This window comes from Leuresthes tenuis, unplaced genomic scaffold (assembly GCF_036924035.1).
Source record: "Leuresthes tenuis unplaced genomic scaffold, fLeuTen1.0.hap1 SCAF_5, whole genome shotgun sequence".
In the NCBI taxonomy this organism is placed as follows: domain Eukaryota; kingdom Metazoa; phylum Chordata; class Actinopteri; order Atheriniformes; family Atherinopsidae; genus Leuresthes; species Leuresthes tenuis.
In genome coordinates this window covers 4,049,389-4,071,135 of record NW_027325359.1, presented here as the reverse complement: position 1 = coordinate 4,071,135, position 21,747 = coordinate 4,049,389, and the positions used below count along the sequence as shown (strand labels likewise).

At 40.0% G+C, this 21,747-nt stretch overlaps 1 protein-coding gene across 2 annotated transcripts in view; it reads right to left on the bottom strand.

The window, feature by feature from the left end:
- Window positions 1-324: 324 nt before the first annotated feature.
- b4galnt4a (beta-1,4-N-acetyl-galactosaminyl transferase 4a) overlaps window positions 325-21,747 on the bottom strand; it is a 120,310-nt gene continuing 98,887 nt past the window's right edge. For both annotated transcript variants that reach the window (XM_072385498.1, XM_072385499.1), the window contains exons 8-20: window positions 19,186-19,264; window positions 10,370-10,436; window positions 8,572-8,736; window positions 8,157-8,266; window positions 7,540-7,640; window positions 7,262-7,335; window positions 5,577-7,122; window positions 4,755-5,134; window positions 4,497-4,650; window positions 4,334-4,406; window positions 3,496-3,649; window positions 3,151-3,277; window positions 325-2,078 (exon numbers count right to left, since the gene is read on the bottom strand). In XM_072385498.1, the coding sequence (XP_072241599.1) occupies window positions 1,964-2,078; window positions 3,151-3,277; window positions 3,496-3,649; window positions 4,334-4,406; window positions 4,497-4,650; window positions 4,755-5,134; window positions 5,577-7,122; window positions 7,262-7,335; window positions 7,540-7,640; window positions 8,157-8,266; window positions 8,572-8,736; window positions 10,370-10,436; window positions 19,186-19,264 (3,145 nt within the window). In that variant the 3' untranslated portion in view covers window positions 325-1,963. The remainder of the gene's footprint in view (window positions 2,079-3,150; window positions 3,278-3,495; window positions 3,650-4,333; window positions 4,407-4,496; window positions 4,651-4,754; window positions 5,135-5,576; window positions 7,123-7,261; window positions 7,336-7,539; window positions 7,641-8,156; window positions 8,267-8,571; window positions 8,737-10,369; window positions 10,437-19,185; window positions 19,265-21,747) is intronic.

The following is a 21,747-nucleotide window of genomic DNA, read 5'->3' as shown; positions in this document are numbered from 1 at the left end:
GAAACAACTGTCCTCAACAACTTGTTTTCAAGTTTTGCGAAAGCCTGTTAATGACCCATCGATTTGAGCCAGGTGCATTGAAACATGGGAACATCTAAAACATGCAAGGCCTGCGAGGGCCGGAGTTAAAAAAAAAACAAAAAAACACTGCTGTAGAGGCGATAAAAGGTTCCTAGAGGGCATTTTGACAATCAAAGAATCAATAATTGATCATTAGATCTCATCCATATGTCCCGCCTTGAACCCTCAAGCCACTACTCATCAGTGTAAGAACCTTTGCAGAGGCATTAGGAGCCCGGCCTGCAGCCAAAACAAAGGCTGCAGCTGCTACCAAATCTCCATCATACCCTATATGCCCTCTCAGTAGTTTTTCTTTAGTCTTTTTTCTTTCAGGATACTACAAGAAACACACTGATGTGTCTATAATTCATTAAATAGAACAATATTTTGTTCATTTTACAGTGTATCTGAATTTACAGTGACATTACAGCCGGCTGATAAATAACATTGTATTTCTGTCTGTCCCTGACTTCTATGGTCATTAGAGTAGTTTAAAAACTGCCTGCAGCCAAACCCTGATGAAGGCACACATTTGTGAAACAGCCAAGCCTCACCACATCGTGTCAGAAACATGAACTGGTCTGCTTACTGGTAGAGCTTTAGACAAGCTTAAAAGAGTGTTGATGCTTTTGACAGCTAACCATTCCCTGTCTCTGTGGTATTCTAATATGAGAGATAAAATTCTAATCCTTCAAATCCAGTATTTGCAATGGAAATCTCAGCTGACTGATTACATTAAATGTCAGAAAGCTTTTTGCTGTCCTCTCCTTCAGATCAGGAGGGAATGTAAGAGACTCACAACTGTGTAAAGTTTGTGTGAACTGTTCACAAATTCAGTGTTTCTGAACAAAAAAAAATAGCATCCCAAATTTTACTGCATACTCACTCAATCAGGATAAATAAAAAATGCTCCCAAAATAACAGCAAAAAAAACTAAAGTAAATCAAGTCTTGTCTGATAGCTAGCTCTAATGTAGTTTCATTACCTGACATGATAAACCAATATTTAAACAAATTAAAAAATATCTATTGTGACTTCAGAAAGGATACAGAAAGTGATAAATGAGGCAAAAAGCGATACAGATTAAGAAAGGGACAGAAAGATATTTAAATAAGATGTATCTGTCAGTATTTGCTTGGGAAAGGGCTTTGTCCGATTAGAAAACTTTCTGTAGTTTATGTTATTAGTTCTAAGAAGAAGTTCAGCACCTCGGTCATTCCGGTTAATGATATCCAACAAGCGAATGTATTTAGAAATACTGCTTTACCAAACACAGAGTTCCTCTACTCAATGTTCCTCTACTCCACCATGTCTGAATCTATCTAAATAAGATTTTGATACACATTCTATTAGGTTCCCATGTAAGGGCATGTTAGAAAAAAGATCTTAGGTTGTCTTCATATCTCCATGTTAGAAAAAAAGATGCTTTCTTTCATAAGAACACACCAGCACCACCACACCCACACACACTTATATATACTGTACATACCCAAACATACAAATATGCACACACACGTTCATACACACACACACACACATACCATACACGGAACAGCTGTTTTCCAGTCTGTCTGAAAAAATTGCACCAAAAAAGGCAGAGAGAAAGAGAACAAAAATACCTTTCTTTTCTCTGTGCAGTAGTTCAGTTAGAGGCAAAGTGATGACTCAGGTCTGTCTGTGGAGAGTACACCCCCAATTTTCAGATATTGTCTCATTTGCCTCACCTAGACAAACAAACGACGAGGCCTGATGCCAAAACAGGAAAGTCCCTAATAGGAACCTGTTTAAAAAAAGGCAGAGTTCAGGCAGTGAGTGAGCTCCAACAGGTCCTCCTTTGACACGCACGCACACACGCACAGTGGATGTGCAGGTAGATTTAACATCCCCGGCCCAACAGGAAGCGTTATCCCTTTGGAGTTTTCTTGTTCTGAGCATTCCACATGCCTCTTTTGGAGTGATAGTAGTGAAAGAAGTTCCTCAAGCGTAGTCTCTCAACTTCCAAACCGTTCTGCAGCACCCTGCAAGGGAAACAGAGAAACATTAGGTCAAACATTGCTACACTGCTGTTTTCTTGCTGTCAGATCTAAACTATTGTACTTTCTAGACAAATAGTTCAGAAGAAGGACACCCCAAACAAAAATAGGCCCAAGCAGTTTTGAACAACAAGTTTTGGTAACTGAAAAGAGCAGTTGAAAAAAAAGCTTTTCATGTCCCTTTTTACTTTTACTGACCATCCCACAGAGGAGACATGGCTTTCCTATACACCCACTGACATATTAAAGTAATAACATTACATTGTTATATTTTGCCTATTTAAACTTTGTATAAAATAGTCAAAATTTTGGGGATTCAATTATTTCAGCTGATCTTTGCCACAATTTTCTGTTGAAGTTTCAAAAAGTTGGCAAGACAGAAAATTTAGCACCAGCACTAATTTCAGCAGTGCTTTCAGCAGGTCAGCAAAAATGAGATGAAGAAAACAGATTTTTAAGAAAGTGACATTATCAAAGCACAATGCAGACTGAGCAAAGAAGCAGATTAATTAGGGGATTAAAATGATGTGACAAATTTGATCAAGGCCAAGCCATTTTGAGACAACTGGAAAAAGGCACTACACATAGGTGCACGACCTCAAGTTTTAGGGTCTGGAAGATCTGTGTAAATGTCATTCATTTTCATCATTTCTAGGTTTATGATGCTTAAAGGTCCATCCATCCATCTACCCATTCATTTTCTATACCCACTTAATCTGCCGGTCAGGTCGCAGGGGGGCTGGAGTCCCAGCGGTCATCGGGCGAGAGGCGGGGTACACCCTGGACAGGTCACCAGTCCATCACAGGGCCACACAGAGACAAACACACGCTCACACTCACTCCTAAGGACAATTTCGAGACACCAATTAACCTAACATGCATGTTTTTGGACAGTGGGAGGAAGCCGGAGTACCCGGAGAGAACCCACGCATACGCGGGGAGAACATGCAAACTCCACACAGATGAGGCCTTTTGGGTAAAATTAAAAAAAAATTAAGAAGAAAAGGGACTAACTTTGATATATCATATCATAAGGGTTATGTTGGTGTTGGGTTACCTATCGAGGAGCTCCCAGTCCTCTCCACCCCAACGGTCTTTGAATTCTTCTGTGTTCATTCCTCCAATCTTGTCGAAATCTGACTTATAGATTCCAAAAAGGCCAAAGCCATTTACTTCCCAGTAACCTGAGAGATAAAAAGAAAGGAGTAAAGTAATTCCACTGAAAACAATGAATCAGTGATGATTGTAAGAAAGTCAGATGCCTTCACAAGAAGGTTTCACTTCTGAAACATGGGAAGGAGTTTTTGTGATGATTAAAACCAAACACTGTGTGATTGTGTGTGAACAGATGTTTTCTGTGTGCTTAAATATTTAAGTGTTTGTTTGTGTGCTACCATCTTACCATCAGGCTCCAGTGGTGAACTACCGCAACCAAGTCTCATGACAATGGGAGCAAAAGCAAGGCGTCCCTCCACGCAATGTTTCCTGATGCTTTCCAGGATGTTGAGAGGGAAGTGGATGTGCAGATCACATAGAAACACAATACTGTGACTATCCTGTGGGAGGAAATCCAAACAAACATTGATTTACATGTTTAGTGCATCTAAATCGTCTCACAATTGCATATGATGTGATGGTATGTTCATGTTAATATAAGCTGATGTGTGCCTAATATGGGATTTTAGGATTGAAAAGAGAGAAGAGGTCTGTGCTCAGCATCAGTGGATTGTCATTACTTCAAGAGCTTGGAGATAATTTAGACTGAGTGACAGCTCTGTCATGCAACACTGACAGCACTGACACTTAACTGACGGATCAACGTCTATCCAAATCTCCAGCCATTCCAAGCCCCCAGTGGGTTGGTGTTTATGTGCATGTGATGACTGTCAGAGAATGGTGTAGGGGCACATGCACAGAAATAACCTGTGATAGGAAGTGAATGTGACAGCTATGGCATACACAAAACAGAGGATATGCAGCTATCTGTCTAAGCAATTCCCCATCATCCAAAGCTGGGCTCTGTGGGAGTAGGCCAAAGGAGGCAGAGGAGACTTGAAGATAAGGCAGCCCATGACAGACCAGCCCAGGAGTAATGGATTCATTATGCATGAGTGTTCTTTCCGTCTGTCCATCAGTCAGTAAAAGTTGCGTGGTCAGTATGAATGTCTGACCTTCTGGAAGTGACTTTTCCCTGCCAGTTCACATATTGTTGTCTTCCCTCTGTGTTTTGTTTCTCTAACCTCAATGGTGTCCACTCCGATCTGCAGTCCTGCTGAGCGCTCAAAGTTCCCTTCTCTCCTGAGGTACTCGTATCTGTCAAAACAAATGTATACATAAATTCACATGAATATTCTTACATTTCTTTCAAGTCACATTGCAATGCTGCTTGTAAGATGTACACACCTTGGCACACTGCTCTCTCGAAGAGCCTGCTCCACATCCATGTCTTCACTCTCAAAGTCAACAATAATGATACTAAAGTTGTCATCCTTTGTCTGCCGATGAAGATTTTCCATGTCAGAGATGAACTGTTGTACCCAACGTGCCTGATTTTTCACTGAATGACAGTAGGAAAAGGGCACAATTAGGAATAAAAACATGTTTTTGGCAATTCCATCAAAGAAGCAAATGCAATGGAAATTCTGAGTATTTTTGACCTACCTGGCACCACAAAGTGCACCATGACATCTCTCCTCCACTGTAGCATGACTGGCTGGCAGAGAAGAGGCTTAGCATAGGCAGTGCTCCATGGTGTTGCTCCTGGCCGGACTGAGGACCTGGTGGAAGGAGGTGGAGTCGGGGTGGTGAAGCTGGTTGTGGCTGCAGAGGGAGGTGACGCTGGCGCAGAGGACTGGGCAGAGTCCAAGTTCTCTAAACTTTCGTCTCCTTGCCTGCCATGATGGAGCAGCAAGTAAATGTATTCTGAGAGACGCACCACGCTGCGGCCTCTCTCCATTAGCTCCAGCTCCACCAGGTAACGGTTGCCTCTCGCTGAGTCGCGGCGCTTCTCAACATTGATGATCCGCAGCAGGGTGTAGATCCTGAGGCACACACATAAAACATCTTAAGAAAACAGAGACTGGTCGTACGTGTTCTGAAACACAATCATAAACTAAAGAGGAAGGCTAGAAATGTTCTTCATTTCTAAATCCATCCAAGCAATTGGTTTTGTTTTGGGTGTGTTTATGCAGACATCTTCAAAATTTGTACGACTCATGTTTTTTGTTGGGAAGTTAAAATGGATGATACAAAATTGAAGCAGAAAGGCTATTTCACGCTAATTAACATCAAGCTTTGTGAGCAATACCAAAGACCTTGTTGTAATCAACACACTGAGGTTTGTTATTGCCTTAGCATCAGGATATGACTAATAAGGTAAAATGACTTTGGTGATTACATAACTGATAAAAACAAAACAAACAGAAATAAAAACTACAGATTTGAGGTTTAACGGAAGCATATTCTTTGCCCTTTAATGCTTACCCTCCATTGCGTTCATTAAGTTTCTCCATGTACTGCGCCAGCACGTCCACAACTTCACTCTCTGCTAGCTGAAGGTTGCCAGACACATTGCAGCGCAGATCATTCCAGTCAGAGCGCAGCAGCTCAAAGTCCATTGGATTGACTGAGAATGTTCTCTGCCAGTTGATACTCTCCTCTGCCCAGCCTGGCCGAACCTCAACCTCTTCATAGCTGTAGTCCGACATTTCGCCCTCCTCTGGTTCTGGCTCCGGATCAGGGTCAGGGTCAGGGTCAGGATTAGAGCGGTTTGTATCTTGGTTGATGTCTGCAGGTTTGGGGTTTTGGTCTGGCTGTTGCTGGGACTCTGTAATCTCTGAGGTCCTGAGGTAAGAAGTGACCCGTAATTGGCCGTGGATTGTGTTTTCGGTGGAGTTTAACCTTGGTGGTGTTACTGGGGGAGCAGGGGGATCTTGATGATAGGATGATGGGATCAGGGCGTCTCCTTTGCTCAGCTTGTTAGCCATGACAGTAGTCTTTAAGTCATGGTGCTCACCTTTCCTCTTGCTTTTTTCTGGTTGTTTTGCCACAGTTGCTTTGTTGGCAGACCTCTGTGCAGTTTCACTCTGCATGTTGAGGCTGTGATTGAGAGGCGATCCCTTTCCTTCTTTTGTGGGAGGGTTGGGCCAGAGTTGAGGGGAATTAATAAGGCGCCTAACCCCTGCTGCCCCTCCTCCACCATGTCCTTTGGCTCCCAGGTTGACCAGCCTTGTGGTCTTTCCAGTTTGGTACAAAAAGACCCCTGGAAAAACCTCTCTAGGGTGGCGAGATGCCCTCTCCTCTCGCCTCTCACGTCGCTGCTCCCTTTCTCTTTCTCTGTCTTTCGCAGACCGGGGCCTGGTGATATAGATTTTGTTCTCTTCCTTCTTCTCCTTCTTGTTTCCAGAAAGCTTATTGCTGTTATTACTGGGTCGGTTGCTATGGGCAGAGTTGCTGAGAATCTGCCTGGCTCGGCTGGCAAGGGCAGAGAGGGAGGACTTTTGGGGGAAAAGAATAGAAGACTTAGTAAGTTTATGTGGCGTTTCAATGCCTTTGTCTCCTCCTCCAACACCAGTTCCTTCATCTTTCTTGACAGGGTCCAAGTCTGCCTGCGCAGCGTGGCTCCAGGACAAAGAGCGACCCCGAACCATAGTGTCAATATCAGGCTGAAGAGTTCTGGGTTGATCCTCCTCGAACCCCTTCCTAACATCCTGTCTCATTTTCCCCCTGGCATTGTCTCGTCCCCAATCTCTCTCCAGAACACTACCCATCTGCCTATCCCTGTGTGGAAACTGTCTCCTTTCTCTGTGGTCTATGAAACTGTTGACTGCTCCCTCCTCTTCTTCATTAGGGTTGTCCTCTTCTTCCTTCACTTCCCTGGCAGCTGGTGTGGGCGATGTCTTTGAGTGCTGATGGGAGGGGTATGAAGTATGGCTGGTCTCAATTGGATGAGAGGACCGTTTGGGCGACTGTGTGCCAACAATCTCTGCCTCATCCTCTGTATCTACTACCTCCTCCTCCTCAAGGAAATCTGGTAGTGTGACATAAAGAAGATTCAAAGTTGTTAAATACAGTATATATATATATATGTATATTTATACAGTAACATAAATATCTATATACATATATAGATATATATGTGTGTGTGTGTGTGTTTGCTCATTAATTACCATCTGGGTTGGGGAAAAAGAATGGTCTGTCATCTTCTTCCTCATCCATCTTCATATATTTGTAGAAACCAAACCTGGCAGACAAAACAAGAGGCAAAAACACACATGGCCAACAGAAGGTTAACATTTTTGTTAGTAAGAATTTGTTAGAGAGAAGTCATGTGAATCCTCACCATCACGTAAACACTTCTTCTACATAACCAATGTATTTGCTCAAATATAAGAGACAAAGACAAATATTCCTTTGTTTCTGTAAGAGATAAAGCAAATGTCCTTACTTTTCCAAATAGATAGGGGACTCTCTGTAGAAACACTTGTTCTCTCGCTCCATGTGGGTGAGACGAGTGAAGTCATTAGGGTAGACAAAAGATAGGTAGACCTGAAGAATAGTTACATGTCAGCCAGAACTGCAATATACCCCTGAAAAGCATACTCGTTTTTTATAAGAAACACATGTAGGAGGAGTTAATTTCCCTTTAAGATTAAAACCATTATTTAGTTAAAATCTGCCATTCCACATAATTGTTGCTTTTTTAAAGATGATTCCCATTGTATCTAAACCAGATGCACTGTGTAGACCATAGCTCTTTACGAGTTCATGAAACAGTTTTGTGGCTGCTGCAGTAACATATGTTGCTCTACAGGGGGAAGCAGCGCTCAACATCTGCTCCCTTCCTCCTTTTGTGTTGCCATGAACAGAAGTTCTCTTTGACTTAGCTCTGTCTCTGACCACTTTATCTGAAATTTGCATTGATCTATGAGGAACTGTTTCTAACAGGTTAAAGGACCATGAATTACACATTTTGCTGATGATCCCATGGATCTAACTTATGCAAGAGCTAGCAATTCATAAAGAAACTGGTGCAGATAAGTATATCACTCTTCTGTAACTTACAAATTGCAGACCCTGGTATCTGGCGATGGGAAAATCTTTGACGACATAGGTTGGAGAGTAGAGACAGGCAGGAAGAATGTTTTCCAGACGAGAGGGGTCAATCATAGGTGCTGAGGTGAGAGACAGAGACAAAGTTCATTTGATAGCGTGGAAAAGATGTGCATCAAATTCAGTTTTAACCACACTAACAGTAAAAACATATGACACAATTAGGAAAATTTCAGAAAAAATGAGGAAAACACACAGACACATGGAATACAGTGGACTTAATGAATGTCTGACTACAGCAAAAAATGACAGCTGCAGAGACAGTGAACCAGACCAATCAGGCAGTTAGAAAAAAAATAAGCCAGAAAATCAGGATGAAGAAAAACATGGAGAAAAAAATGCAAATTTATGACAGATGCAGATTTACTGCTATAGAAAGTGTCCCTGGGATCTGGCTTCAGCATATCGGCTCCGTGCAGCATGACGGTGCCTCCCTCCGGACCCTGAGGCTGAGAATCCTCTGGGAGACGGATGTGACTGGCCAAGGTCTGTGGGATGTGGTCTACACTGTTCATTTTCAGACTTGACTCATCTAAAAAAAAGAGGAAATAGAGGAAAATGTTGGAGATAGTGTGGAGGGAGATAAGAGGAACATTCATTATTAATTCTTCTTTTTATACTGTTAACATGGGCAAAAATTGATGTTCACTGCTGTGGAAATGATATTTATGTCTCAATAATCAGAAATCTTTACCATTAATGATGGAATGAAAAAGGAAAAAAAGGAGAGGTAGAGGAGAAGAGTCACAAAAGCAGATGAGAGTAAACAAAAACAGGACAAAGAGGAGTCATTATTACACCAATTGATAGTAGGGAAGGAGGGCAAAATATGTGAGACTAATGGCATGTCAGGAGCGAAGCCTGATGGGAGAAATGTTTTGTAAGAGGGTGGTCAGCATCATTTCCATCCTGCAGTGAGTGGAATGTGCATTACGTATGTTTGTGTTCATACAATACATAAAGCAAGCAGCTCTGATTTCCACTACACACGAGCCATGTGCAGACAAACTATCTATGTTGCTAAGATCCTCATAACAAGTGTGCAGGCAAACAAAACAATTGAAATACGGCCTCTTTTGAAAAATGTATTTCATGTTTCCTATGGAAAAATTATAGTACAACCTAAGTTTATGAATAGCCCAGCTACTAAGCTGAAGACTGCAAGTTAATAACAGGTTAATAGGTTTTAGAATGGTGTCATGGTATACCTTAAAAGCTACCATCTAGATGCAATTTGATGTTAATTTTTAATGATACATAGTCTACAATAATTCCAAGTAGTATCATGCTATTATAGAAATATATTTGGCTTGTGGCCAAGACAAATAATTTAGGAATTTTAATGAGCTGTTCTCTAATGAAATCACAAATCAATGCTTATATTTAAAGAATAATAATGAGCCACATCTCAGGCTATCTAATGTAAAAATGCAAAGTTTCCCAGCCAACCATATGAAGAAATGTTCAAGTGCAAGTAGTATGGCAAGGGTGTTCAAGTTGGGAAATACTATTATGCATCATTTTAAGTGCTACAGCTGCAGAAAAACAAAATTATGTTAACCAAAGATAAATCAGGGACCTGATTAAACTGTGAAAAAGAGTCCCTGAAAAAAATAAAATAAAATTCTCAATCTTGACTGTTTTACAAATACTTTCCAGAGTGAGTGCATGGAGAAAACTAGTGGGATAGAGGGTGTGACTCCTAAAGGGAGGAGGAGCGATGGATGGGTGGTGGAAGGGGAGAAATGATGAGATGGTAATGCCAGAATCCAGCAGGTGACCTCATTTACTGTGAGGCCTCATTCTTCTCTGTCATGGCTTGTCATAAACAAGATGGCAGGATTTGGCATAGATCCACGCAACATTACAGCTTTGCTCAAGATGACAACTCCACACATCATTTTCTGAGCAGCTGACATTTTCCCCTGTTACTGATACTGAATCCTTGTGACACATTACTATTCTTGGAGCTACAGAGGTTAAGCATCTACTCTGGAGCCACTGCTCTCATCTTTTCTACGGATGACACATATAGCAAAAAACAGAACTACTATTAAATTCAGTCCTCTCCTTTGCCCCACATGAAAAGGAAGTGATTTGTTTTTGTATATCTTAGCTACAAATACAAAGAAAAATGAAGAAGTCCCATCATCAATAGCTCATACCTGTGTACAGGGAGATGAAGGCTGAGTCTATCACTTCGTATTTCAGACCAGGGAGGAATGGACGCCACTGTGTTGGAGCAGAGGGTGAGAGAACAGGAACTGAGTGAAAAGAGAAAACTAAATGCCCACATGTGAAAAGTAAAAGCTGAACAGGAATCATTCATCACGGTTTGCTGGCTAAACTGTGACATTGTGTTATTGATCTGAGCAACATCACAGGATCGATCTGATGCTGGGTTTTTGTATAAACACACTTATCCTGAGAGAACAGAAGAAGCCGAATAGAACACAGGCAGTAAGAAATGTGACATCCACAAAGGGTTAGGAAGGAAGTAAATGAGGAAAAAAAACAAACTGGGACAACAGGTGAAATAAAAGCATTCCTGTATGAACAAGACAACGAAGAGTAGGTGGGAAATAGAAGAAAGGGCTAATGACCTGCAAACATACAAGCACTGAGAGAGAAAGAGTGAGATAAAGAGGCAGGCTACAATTCTTTTAAATAGATTTCACAATTACCTCGTCACTTCTAGTTACCCAAGATATAATCATAGGAGACAGATCATTATCCAGCCCTCGATTTGAGAATACAAATATAAACACCCTCCTCAAGCCTATGCAAATGCATCCACATGTGTATGCACAACAAACACACACACATGCCTTTTTAGACTCTGAGGCATCTTATAAATGTCTCACCAACTCGAGACAAGTAAAGACTGGTTGTTTTCTACTGCATTCATAGTGCATGGCTGTGGTTCACACCCATGTTGATGCACTGGTACAAAGGTACACATATTGCACCCGCAGAAGTGCACAAACATAAGAGCAACAAACAAGGACAGAGCGTAACGTCATGCTGAGTAGCAGCAGGGAGCAGCTCAGCAGGCCACTGAAGACTTTGAGCCATTGGGCCATTATTTCAGGGTGATTGTCTTCAAGGTCAAGCTGCCACAATCTAAGTCAAGGAACTAAAAGTTCAGACTACTTATGAGTTGCAAAAGGTTTACTTACACTCAACTGGAAAGACAACAATGAAAAAAGTGTAGTGCTATTCTGAAGCAGTATGTTGCTTTTACACAACCTCTGTGGTGGCACAAGCAAAAGCAGCTAAAGGGAAATCATTTTCACATGATTTTGCTTTTGCCTAGTGTGGGATGTCAGAATGACATCTGTGGAAAAGGTCTCGAGCATTGCATGATCATTTTTAAGACACAAGAACAAGCTTTAGGGGAGAGTTTTTAAGAATTCCAATGAACTCTCAGATTTTAAGAGGATTTTTAATGGGTTAAGCCACAGTGGTCATTTAATGGACATTTTTGTGTAGATTGTAGACAAGACCCATATTCTAGCTTTTTTCTGAAGTGATACTTTGGTTGAAAATGTTGAGCTGTGAACATTTGTGCCAGCTAGCGGTGGTTTGCACTAGCATGCTCCGACAGCTCCAAGCGTCACGGCCCAGTGCATGATGGACTATTTCAACCTATATAGTGCAGTAGGGAAGATTCTGTTGAAATTTCAAAAGCACCCCAAAATGGTAGATTTACTTTATAAATGTGCGCTATACAGCGAAGGAGTAGTTTGATGCCCATTGGAGCGACATACACAAAGTGCTCTATGAAATCCATCTTACTCACATGTGCACAGACAGATTGGGGAAGTTTACCTTGTGGAACCAAAGGAAACTGGATAAGCAAATGTTTTTCAGCTCTTACCAGTTTCCACTTGCTCTGTTCATAACAGTGTTAAACGGTTGGCTTTCCATGAATCATCACTTTCTTTGACTGTCTTCTAACCCAGATATGGCTTGCTTTATTCAGCGTGATGAAATCCATCGTGAAAAAGGTAAGAACATACAATGAATACACTCCTGCCTTTATTCATTGAGCCTATATTTACACCAGGGAATTTAGAACAATAGTCCATTTTCTTTTCTTTTAGGAAATTAGAGAATTTGGACAATAATGAAATCCCTCCAATCAAACCACCACATGAGACTGTGACATATAACCTATAACTCTACTTCTACGCTAATCCATCCTAATAATAAAAGTGTCCATATAAAAGCCTGAACAAAAAGGAACAGTTAAAAACAGTAAACCCAACAAGTAACATGACTGGCTAAATTTACTAGTATGTAACATTTGCTAAAATTATTGTGCATATCTTCTTTTTCAGAAATAATATTGACTGTTTGTTAGAGATTAAATGTATATTTGAGACTAGTCTTGATTATTAAGCTTGGAGCTGAGCATAATTTACAAAGTACATAAGCTGTAAAGTATTGATTGATTAAAAGATTCAGTGATATATTTGGTCTTTTCATGATATGTTTAGACAAAGAAAAAAATCAATATACAATGTATAAGCCTAGCACTTTTAATATATGCAGCATGTATTATGAATATAAAATCTATGCAAACTGATGTGAGTTGTCTACATTTATTGTCAAATCCAACCATTTTGAGACTTTTGTGAGATACTCAGTGTTCTAATTTAGTCATGAGTGGTAAGAGAGAATAAATAGGAACAGCATGACTGAGGTAGGTGGACTCCACTTTACCCCTCATATACAAATACACAGTTGCCTGACAACAATTCAGTCTTAGCAACAGTGAATTCATCGGAAATGACACGTTCCTAACCAAGAATTATGCCTTGATGTTGAGGTGCAAAGAAGGCAAAGTGACAGCTAACAAGCTAATGAGGGAGAGAATTAATTATCTTTGAATGTCTCTCTCTTTGATTCACTGTCTAGTTTAGGGACTCAGATTAAAGTGTCACTTTTTATATTACTGTCTTGTACACAGTAACAATGTAAATAGCAACAACATTTGTGACCAACAACCAATAACTGTCTCCTCTCTAATACAATATCATGTTAAGTTTTTGTGAGAAGAAAATCATGTGAGATGATAAGCAATGGCAAGGAATAAAAAAATCTCTTCATAAAACTGGATACAAGAAACACTGGCAGATTTGGTGGGATGAGAAACAACGTGTGGATTTCAACACTGGAAGTAATGGAAAATCTATAGTGTTCAGCTCAAGTATGGAGCTGCACTCTGACAGGTGCTTGGCAGCAGAGCATCAAGGAGATGTGCTGTGATACTGACAGCCTTACCTGAACTTTTGTGTTTTTTTAGAGCACAAAAGACACAAAATTGTGCTGCTGTTTTTGATACTTTGCCAATACTAGTGTAGAATGTTCATCCAAGAAAATTTAAAGGGAAGTAAAGGCCAAAACACTACCAAACTAACAAGACTAACCAAAAACTACAGCATGGAAACAAAGGCATATGCTCTCTTTTTTTAAATTTACAACAGAACTAAACATTTGCATGCTCGAGGATAAATGCCACACTCAATTTTTAGTCACTGACATGAAAACAGTGGGTTGTTTTTCATGTCATGTCTTGCCTTGCCTGGGGATGAAAGAACAATATTCAGAGATGAGGAGGTGGATACAGAGATGGGGTGTTTGATTTTCTATGTTGAAATATACATTAGCCAAAGTGTCTCAGACTAGACATTTCAGAAAGACAAATGAGCCCAATAGCTTTAGCAATTACTAGAATGTCATAGTCATCGTATTAACAGCGATGAGCTGAGAGCTGTGAGGAAAAAATGGTTTGTCACACTAGTCTGTAAATTCAAATCAACCTTTTCAGTATCCACATGACAGAATGCATGCAGTCTACGATCACATGAAAAAGCTCATGTTCAGGATATGTAGGGAGGGCATAAAAAAACAGTTACTTGAAAACTTATTTTATGTTGTGTGTGTGGTTGTGCTCTTTGGGTTGTGTCCACTCAAATCTGCACGATGACAAGAGCAAACATGGCATAAGCAGAATACAAAATTAGCCCTGTTAACAGCTTTAAATTCCTGTGGGCTAATAGTAAATGCCTCTCTGATGGTTTTAATAAAAGGACAAACATTAACAAGCATAATCATTAGTTAGACAATGTGATTTTTCTTATTGTGAGAAGTAATTTGCACTAAGATTTCAATAGCTACATCTTACCCTATCCATGGTTTTAACGAGGGAGAGTTGAGAAGATCAACCGGACATTATTTTACTTGTATTGTACAGAATATGGATGTGACCATGGTTAATGCTGATACTATTGGATTTTCCATAGATTCACATACATGGACTTGATGTGCCAGATGGTTCATAGCACAGAGTCCTCTGAGGAGTCATATGCAGAAACTGTTTGGGAGAGAGCTGGCATAGAAAATTCTTTGTGGGTGATCGGATGAACCATCTGTACACCCCCACCTAATACCAGCAGAGCCAGGTGGAAAATCAAACTCTTGCTGGTGCCAGTCAGTAGAGGAGCAAAAATATATAAAAGCTTTCAGTGTCATTCACTCTTCTTTTCAAAATAAAATACTCCCCACTAATATCCATCCATCCATTTTCTATAACCGCTTAATCCGGTTATAGGTTGCAGGGGGGCTGGAGCCTATACCAGCGGTCATGGGGCGAGAGGTGGGGTACACCCTGGACGGGTCGCCAGTCCATCACAGGGCTACACGGAGACAAACAACCACACACACGCTCACACTCACTCCCAAAGACAATTTTAGAGTCACCAATTAACCCAACATGCATGTTTTTGGACGATGGGAGGAAGCCGGAGTACCTGGAGGGAACCCACGCATACACGGGGAGAACATGCAAACTCCACACAGAAAGGCCCCAGCTGGGAGTTGAACCTGGAACCCTCTTGCTGTGAGGTGATGGTGCTAACCACCACACCATAATTTTGTGGCTCTTTTTTAGTGGAGACACTTCTTAATGTCATTTCAGATGTAGCAGTTTCAGATATAGTTTTTACGGTTGGAGGGCTTGTTGAACTTTATTCATTCTTCTCACACAGTCTGCTACTTACATCTGCTATGCTGAAGACTACAGAGCATCATACAAACCACGACTTTGGTTGGGACTGCACACATGTTCCATGAGTGATGCTAAGTGTCCAAAGCCAACTTTAAATGATAATTCATTAAAAGCAGATAAAAGTCAAATCTATAGAGAACAATTTCCTCCCATCCTACTTTTAGGAACTCCTGTCAACCTGCATCACTAAAAATATGACTGAATACTTCTAATACAAGACAGTACATTCTAACAGGAATCCATTTAAAAATAAAATATGCATGTCTTGACAATTTAATGAATCACAAACAACGCTGCATTGATGAGGACAGCTACATAGTTTTCCAATAGCTGTCAGATACCTCACACCATCGACACCTTTGACTGAAAATCGCAATTTCACGTCAATACATGATATGTAACTTCGGTAGCATGGCAACTTGATTAACACAAAGGGCAGTGTCACATATGTCAGACTTCTCTAACCATCTATGTTTCCACAGCAACAACAGCTAACTGTCCACAGATGCAACTGCCTATTAATATGCTTAGGATGCTCAGGTATAAACAGGTGAAAATAATTGTTGAAACATGGCAGATTTTGGGCTGATCAGTCGAATCAGCCTACAATCAGCCTGTACAATCAGCAGCCTGTACAATCAGCCTACTTCTATAGAGTAACACCCAGACGAACATCATTGCCAGTTGCCATTTTTGCCACAATAAGGCAAAAATTTTATAGTTTACAAACTAAATTTAACAGAAAAGAATCAAAGCACAGAGACAAAGACAAAATGATGTCTAATAAAAAAGTGGAAAAGCATATTTTAAGAAGATAAGGAAATGGCATTGTCCAACCCTAAGTGAAATGGGAGTGTAGAACACAACTCCATATGTCTAAGAACTTTTACCAATTTATCTCTGAAACAGGACACATACAATGTACTTAAACAGCTGGCTCCACGATCCTTGGACCAGTGCTGATTTATACTCAGAAGGAAAAGCGTGTAGCAGATGCTGAGTGGTGTGTGTGTGTGAGCGCATGCATGTGTACTTATGTCTCTGTAATTTTCCCAGGAGTGTTTGGAGAGTGTGTACAGACATAGGCGTGTGTATCAATTGGTCGGCAGTTTGAGACTTGGCCTGGCACGAGTGCTATAACAGGGCCATTAAAAACCTGCATTTAAATCCCAAACCCCTGCCTGTCCATAAACTTGCCATTGCTAATTAAAGCATGACTTTCTTCTCCTCTTTCTTTCCCTCCGTCATCCTCTCAATCATACTGTTTAATGGCCAGCGCTTTCCTTGATTCTGTCAGGTGCTATCAATAGATGTTTTCCATTAGGCTTGTGTAAAAGGTCCTGTGTTTCACTGACAAAGATCCAGATGGTAATTAAGAAAGTTAATGAAACCACTCTCACAAAATAATCTATCATGTCAAGCAGCCACCTATCACTCTAAAAAGAGTTTATTTGAAGTTAATTGAGGAAAAACATTGAGGAAGGCGACTAAAGGTTCAATCAAAGTGCAGGTTTGGTAATGCTCTCACACATCCTAAGTTGACTCCATGTCCTCAAGATGAGCAAAATATGTATTCTAAAATAGTTTCCTCTAATGCCATTTATGTTCCACCTACCAGCCATGCTCCCTAACTCCTTAATGCAATAAAAAAGAAAAGAGCTAATACAGAAAGAACAATAAATTACCTATCTTATTTTCTGGCCAAAGCTCTCAGTATGTGCTTGTCTACTATTTGACATTTACTCCCTCTCATTTATTCAAAGAAAGCACTGATAAACAAACATGTTCCCCGAGGAAGAGGCCACCTTTAACTACAACCACAGCTTCACATAGAATTTATAGGAAAGAGCTATGAATCTCCACTATCTGCTCTTTAACAAATGAGTGCCCGAGTGTCTGTGGATTTGTGTGAGCCCTGGGCTTATGTTGTTGTAGGCTGGTCATGGTAAATCTGCTATATTTGTCAAGGTGTGAAATGTATTCTGCTGTTAAATCACACACAGTGACCTTACTGAGACAGTGGTTTAACACACATACACACATTCCTGCACATAATCTTGAGTTGCTGTATGACTTTCATAAGCTACATTAAATTATTCCTTCTAGGACAAACCATGAGACAAACCACCACCAAGGCCTTGGGACTTGTTGGCCTTTTTTTGGGGGGGGGGCATCTTGTCTTGTATATATTCTTTTCATAGTCTCATAAAGTTTTTTTCATTCCTTCTTAGCTCAATTTACCATTTGACCTTAGATGAAGTCGTTAAGACCTCATTAAAAGGCACTGCACTGCAGTAAAAAAAAGAAGGGTAATTAATGGATGTGTAACGATCCTGTGGTGTGGAATTTAACATTAAAGGATGCTGTTGTTGTTTACAGTTAACTGTTCATGTAAATAAAAACTGTTTTCTTTAAAAACTGCAGCCAGAAGAAAAGAATATGAGAAAAAAATAGATATTTGTTGCCTGTACTCACAGTGTAGTATTATTGATGGCCTTATGAAAAGATCTGATAGAGCAGCTTGGAAGAGACATACCAGGATATCTATTTCAGATAGTGTACCAGAAAACCCATATTACTGGAGTTGACTCTAATCATGGCCCGTGGGATGCCTCATGATTGTTCAACTGCTTGACGAGAGAGAATAGCAGACTATTGTCCATCATGATCTAAACCTAAAGCTTTAGTGGGAACAGAAGGACAGTTTCCAAGGACCAATTAAGTTCTCTGATCATCAGGCAAAGTACTTCAGTGACTTCAAAAGGAGTAAATCTATTGATAGGTGACATTAGTTCTACTCCTTCACTCTACAGAACAAAGATGTCCCTTAAGGGATCTTAGTTTTCAGGAACCTGAATCAGTTGCTAAAGCTATCATTTTCACAGAATTGTAATAGCAAATATTATCTAACAACGTCATTATCACATGCACAGCTGCCTGAAAAAATGCTTTTTTCATATGCTGCTGGTACTTCACCGTTAACCAGATTCTGGTTTAAATAGATAGGACAAACAAACAATATGAATAAAGTCACGTGGCCAGAGACACTTATAGTTTGCAGGTGATAAAGAAGAGATGGAATGAGAACAAATAAAAGACAAAATGACACATTTCTACATGAAAAAAAGGCAAAACCAACAGCACTGCTGCTGCTGGTCATCGTGATGATGATAACCTAAGGCTTGTTAAGAAATTAATTCCATACACACACATCACTTTTTCCACAGTGAGCCCACCCACTCAGAGTGCAGGCTCACACGAGGCATGTGGACTCTTGTTTGAAACTTCATCTTGAAATTAAGCCCCACTCATTTCTGAGCCTTGCCTGAGGTGCAGAACACCACCAGAGAGAGAAAATGGTGCAGAGCAGAGTTGGTGCGAATGGGAGGAGAAATAAAAAGAGAAGTAGAGAACAATGACACAAAGAGGAAATTGATGAAAAGTACAATGAGAGAGAGTAAGGCAAAGGGAAAGGCTGAAGACGGAAGAAGGAATGAAAAAAGACGGGTAAAGATTTTATGTGAATCCGTGCTCTCCATCTTTTGGCAGGTAAGCAGGCAGCAACAAGCTGGGGATTCATTGCATATAGTTGATGACCCAATAAGTCAGCTAATTAAGGGAATAAAATGTTAAATATCTTACATAGAAGGAGGGAAAGGGTAAACTTTCACTTTAAACGTTTCTCTCCATCCCTCTACAATACACGGACCACTGTCAGTGTCAATCGCAAAGCACAAAGGCAAAACTGAATGTTAGAAAACAGGGAAAATCCTCCGCACATATGAAACCATTCTATACACTGAGAGCTAGAGAGTTGAAGCAAACTAAATAAGGGAGGAATAAAAATATTCACATATATGAAAAATAGTTGAAGTGAGGCCCACTTGTTTGGATGGGTAAACTTACCCCAACCTCCACGTGATCTGAGCCCTTGTCATCCTGCTTGTGAAGGATCTCAAAGTAGTATCTCCGGGATGAGATCAGGCTAAAGTGAAAAGAGAGAGTTACTGTTAGATTTGTTTCCTAGCCATGCTGTGAATTCTCAAAGTCTCTTTTTTAAATGCAGTGCAAATTCTCTTTAGAGATTTTACACTCTAAAGAGAAATTATTCTGAAGTTATTTAACTATTTGCCTTTGCAATCTTGAAGTTCTCCCCATCTGTACTTCTGAAAGAGGCCTCTCTGGGATACTCTTTTAATAGCATATGATGTTTCTGGCCTGTTGACAATAAACCTAATTAGTTGTTTATCGGGTCTTTTTCAGGCATTACATGTTTCTCTTTTTTAAACATCTTTTGCTCGCTTCATATTTTAAATGAACATATGGTCATTGTCAGGCAGAAAAACTTTTAACACCATATTTCAACATTTCTGCTGGTCATCTTTTACATCTGTTTGTGGTTTCATTGGTAACAATACAGTAAAAAAGCATGAAAACTTAAAATGTCCACCTTTCCTCTACCTTGAAACTACATAACTAATTAAACTAGTATTTTCTTAAATACTGGTTCCATTTTCATTCACCCCACCAGCAGGGAGCAGTATGGAGCCACATTTTTTGGTGGAGGCTTCATTCCACTGTAAAATAAATGACACAACAGTCGCATTAAACAACCTGCTACACAAGAGCTGCAATGCTTTCTTAAAGATTTGCTCATTTTCACAAGTAAAACATTTACTCAACAAACATAAAATCTATAAATGATACTATTATGAGGGCTGACGCGCATGTTGTCAAAGGCATTACTGCCTTGAGTGGTCTTGTAGTAGCACTTAATCCTTTATAACGAGACTCTGTTAACAATTTTGGCTAATGAAAGCTAAGATTAAATACACACAAAGCTACAACAAACATAGTAGCCTGTAAATTCATGATGAAGTGATGCTAAGCACAGACTGTCGTGTGAACTGTTAAAATCAGTATCTTATCTTATAAAATACAGATATGACATAAAAACTTTCACAATACTGTGGTCTTTTACTTTAAAAACAAGTGTTTTTTACATTGACGGAGAACATTGATGTTTTTTTTACATATGGGGTTTCTGACCACAGCAAGGATATGTTTGAAAAAAGAAATGCTGTTTCTGCTTTATTCATGTTTATTATGCTGTATTTGCAAAATTGTCAATTAAACATTTTATGTAAATATATATGTTGCATATTTCTATTTACAGTGAAATGCTGGTGGTCGTTTCACCCCTGGGCTTTTCTCAGAGATCCACATTTATGACATCATAATGGCTGTTACTGTGTGAGAACAGACCTACAACTGTGTGTGTGTCTGCATCACAAAAAAAATCTTAAATAAGTTGAATTTATAGAGGCTGCACAGGCAAATAGTTTCATGTTAAAATACAAACTAGTCATAAAAGCATTGCGTTAAGCATTAACAGGGTTATCCGCTTAGAATATAACTCTGAGCCACAGGCAAGATGGTGGCGAGATGACAGTCAGCAGCAGTGTTATAAGCCTCAGGTCCTGAATAAAACACTCCTTGAGAGACCATGAGGAAGAAAATCGATGCTCCACATAAATCAACATTTTCCACTCATCCAAGCTGCAGTAATTCTGTAGAACTCTGGTTAGACTGAGTAAAGGGTTGATTTAAAGTTTTACCATGTATCTTATTCCCCTTACCAAAAAAATATGCACAGACAGTGATGATGCTTTACTCTTGTATAAAAACACATCTGGGATAATAGGCCAGCATCAGCTACAGAATGAGAGATGTAACACAACATTAGCTCTCAAAATTTGCACATATAAAATACAGTCAAAATCATATGCTCATGCTTCCATGCACACATTATGTCGTTGTGTGTGCACAATAAACACACCCTGCTCTCCCATTATTTGTGAGAGCATGTGTCATTTATGCACAATCTGCGTTTAGTCAAACTTTAACTGGGGAAAAGAGAAAACAATTCCTGCAAATGTGATCCTGCAAATTCCATTTCCTGCAGCCTGTTTATTATGAAATGTTTATTAAAAAATATCTGAGTAGTTCATTTTTGGGCACATACTTAGGGAATAAATTTGTGCATGTAAATGGTTGGTCTTTAAAGATGAAAAGTATCACATAGAAGCATTTTTCCATGTATGTGTGCATCTTCATTCCTGATGTGGCTGACTGAGTTGAAAGGGAAGGACAAAGGCTGAAGGGGAATGGTCACGTGTTGCCCCAGGCATAAACGTCGCTGCATCATCCGGCTGCCCAGCATTCTGTAACCAATAAATCATTGCAGGTGCAGGGGAGCAATGACTACTTGCTAAGGTCACTCTCTCATGAATAGGGAATATCTCTCTGTATAGCTGCTGAAATGGCACTCAGCAAACTTAAGTGCCACTTTTAGCCCTTGGCTGTACACTTACCCTTACTTAAATGATTCAAACATTACACCATTTCCAACCTGGGACTTTGTGCTGTCCCATGCTTAACAAACAGACAGACAGAATTATGTTAATC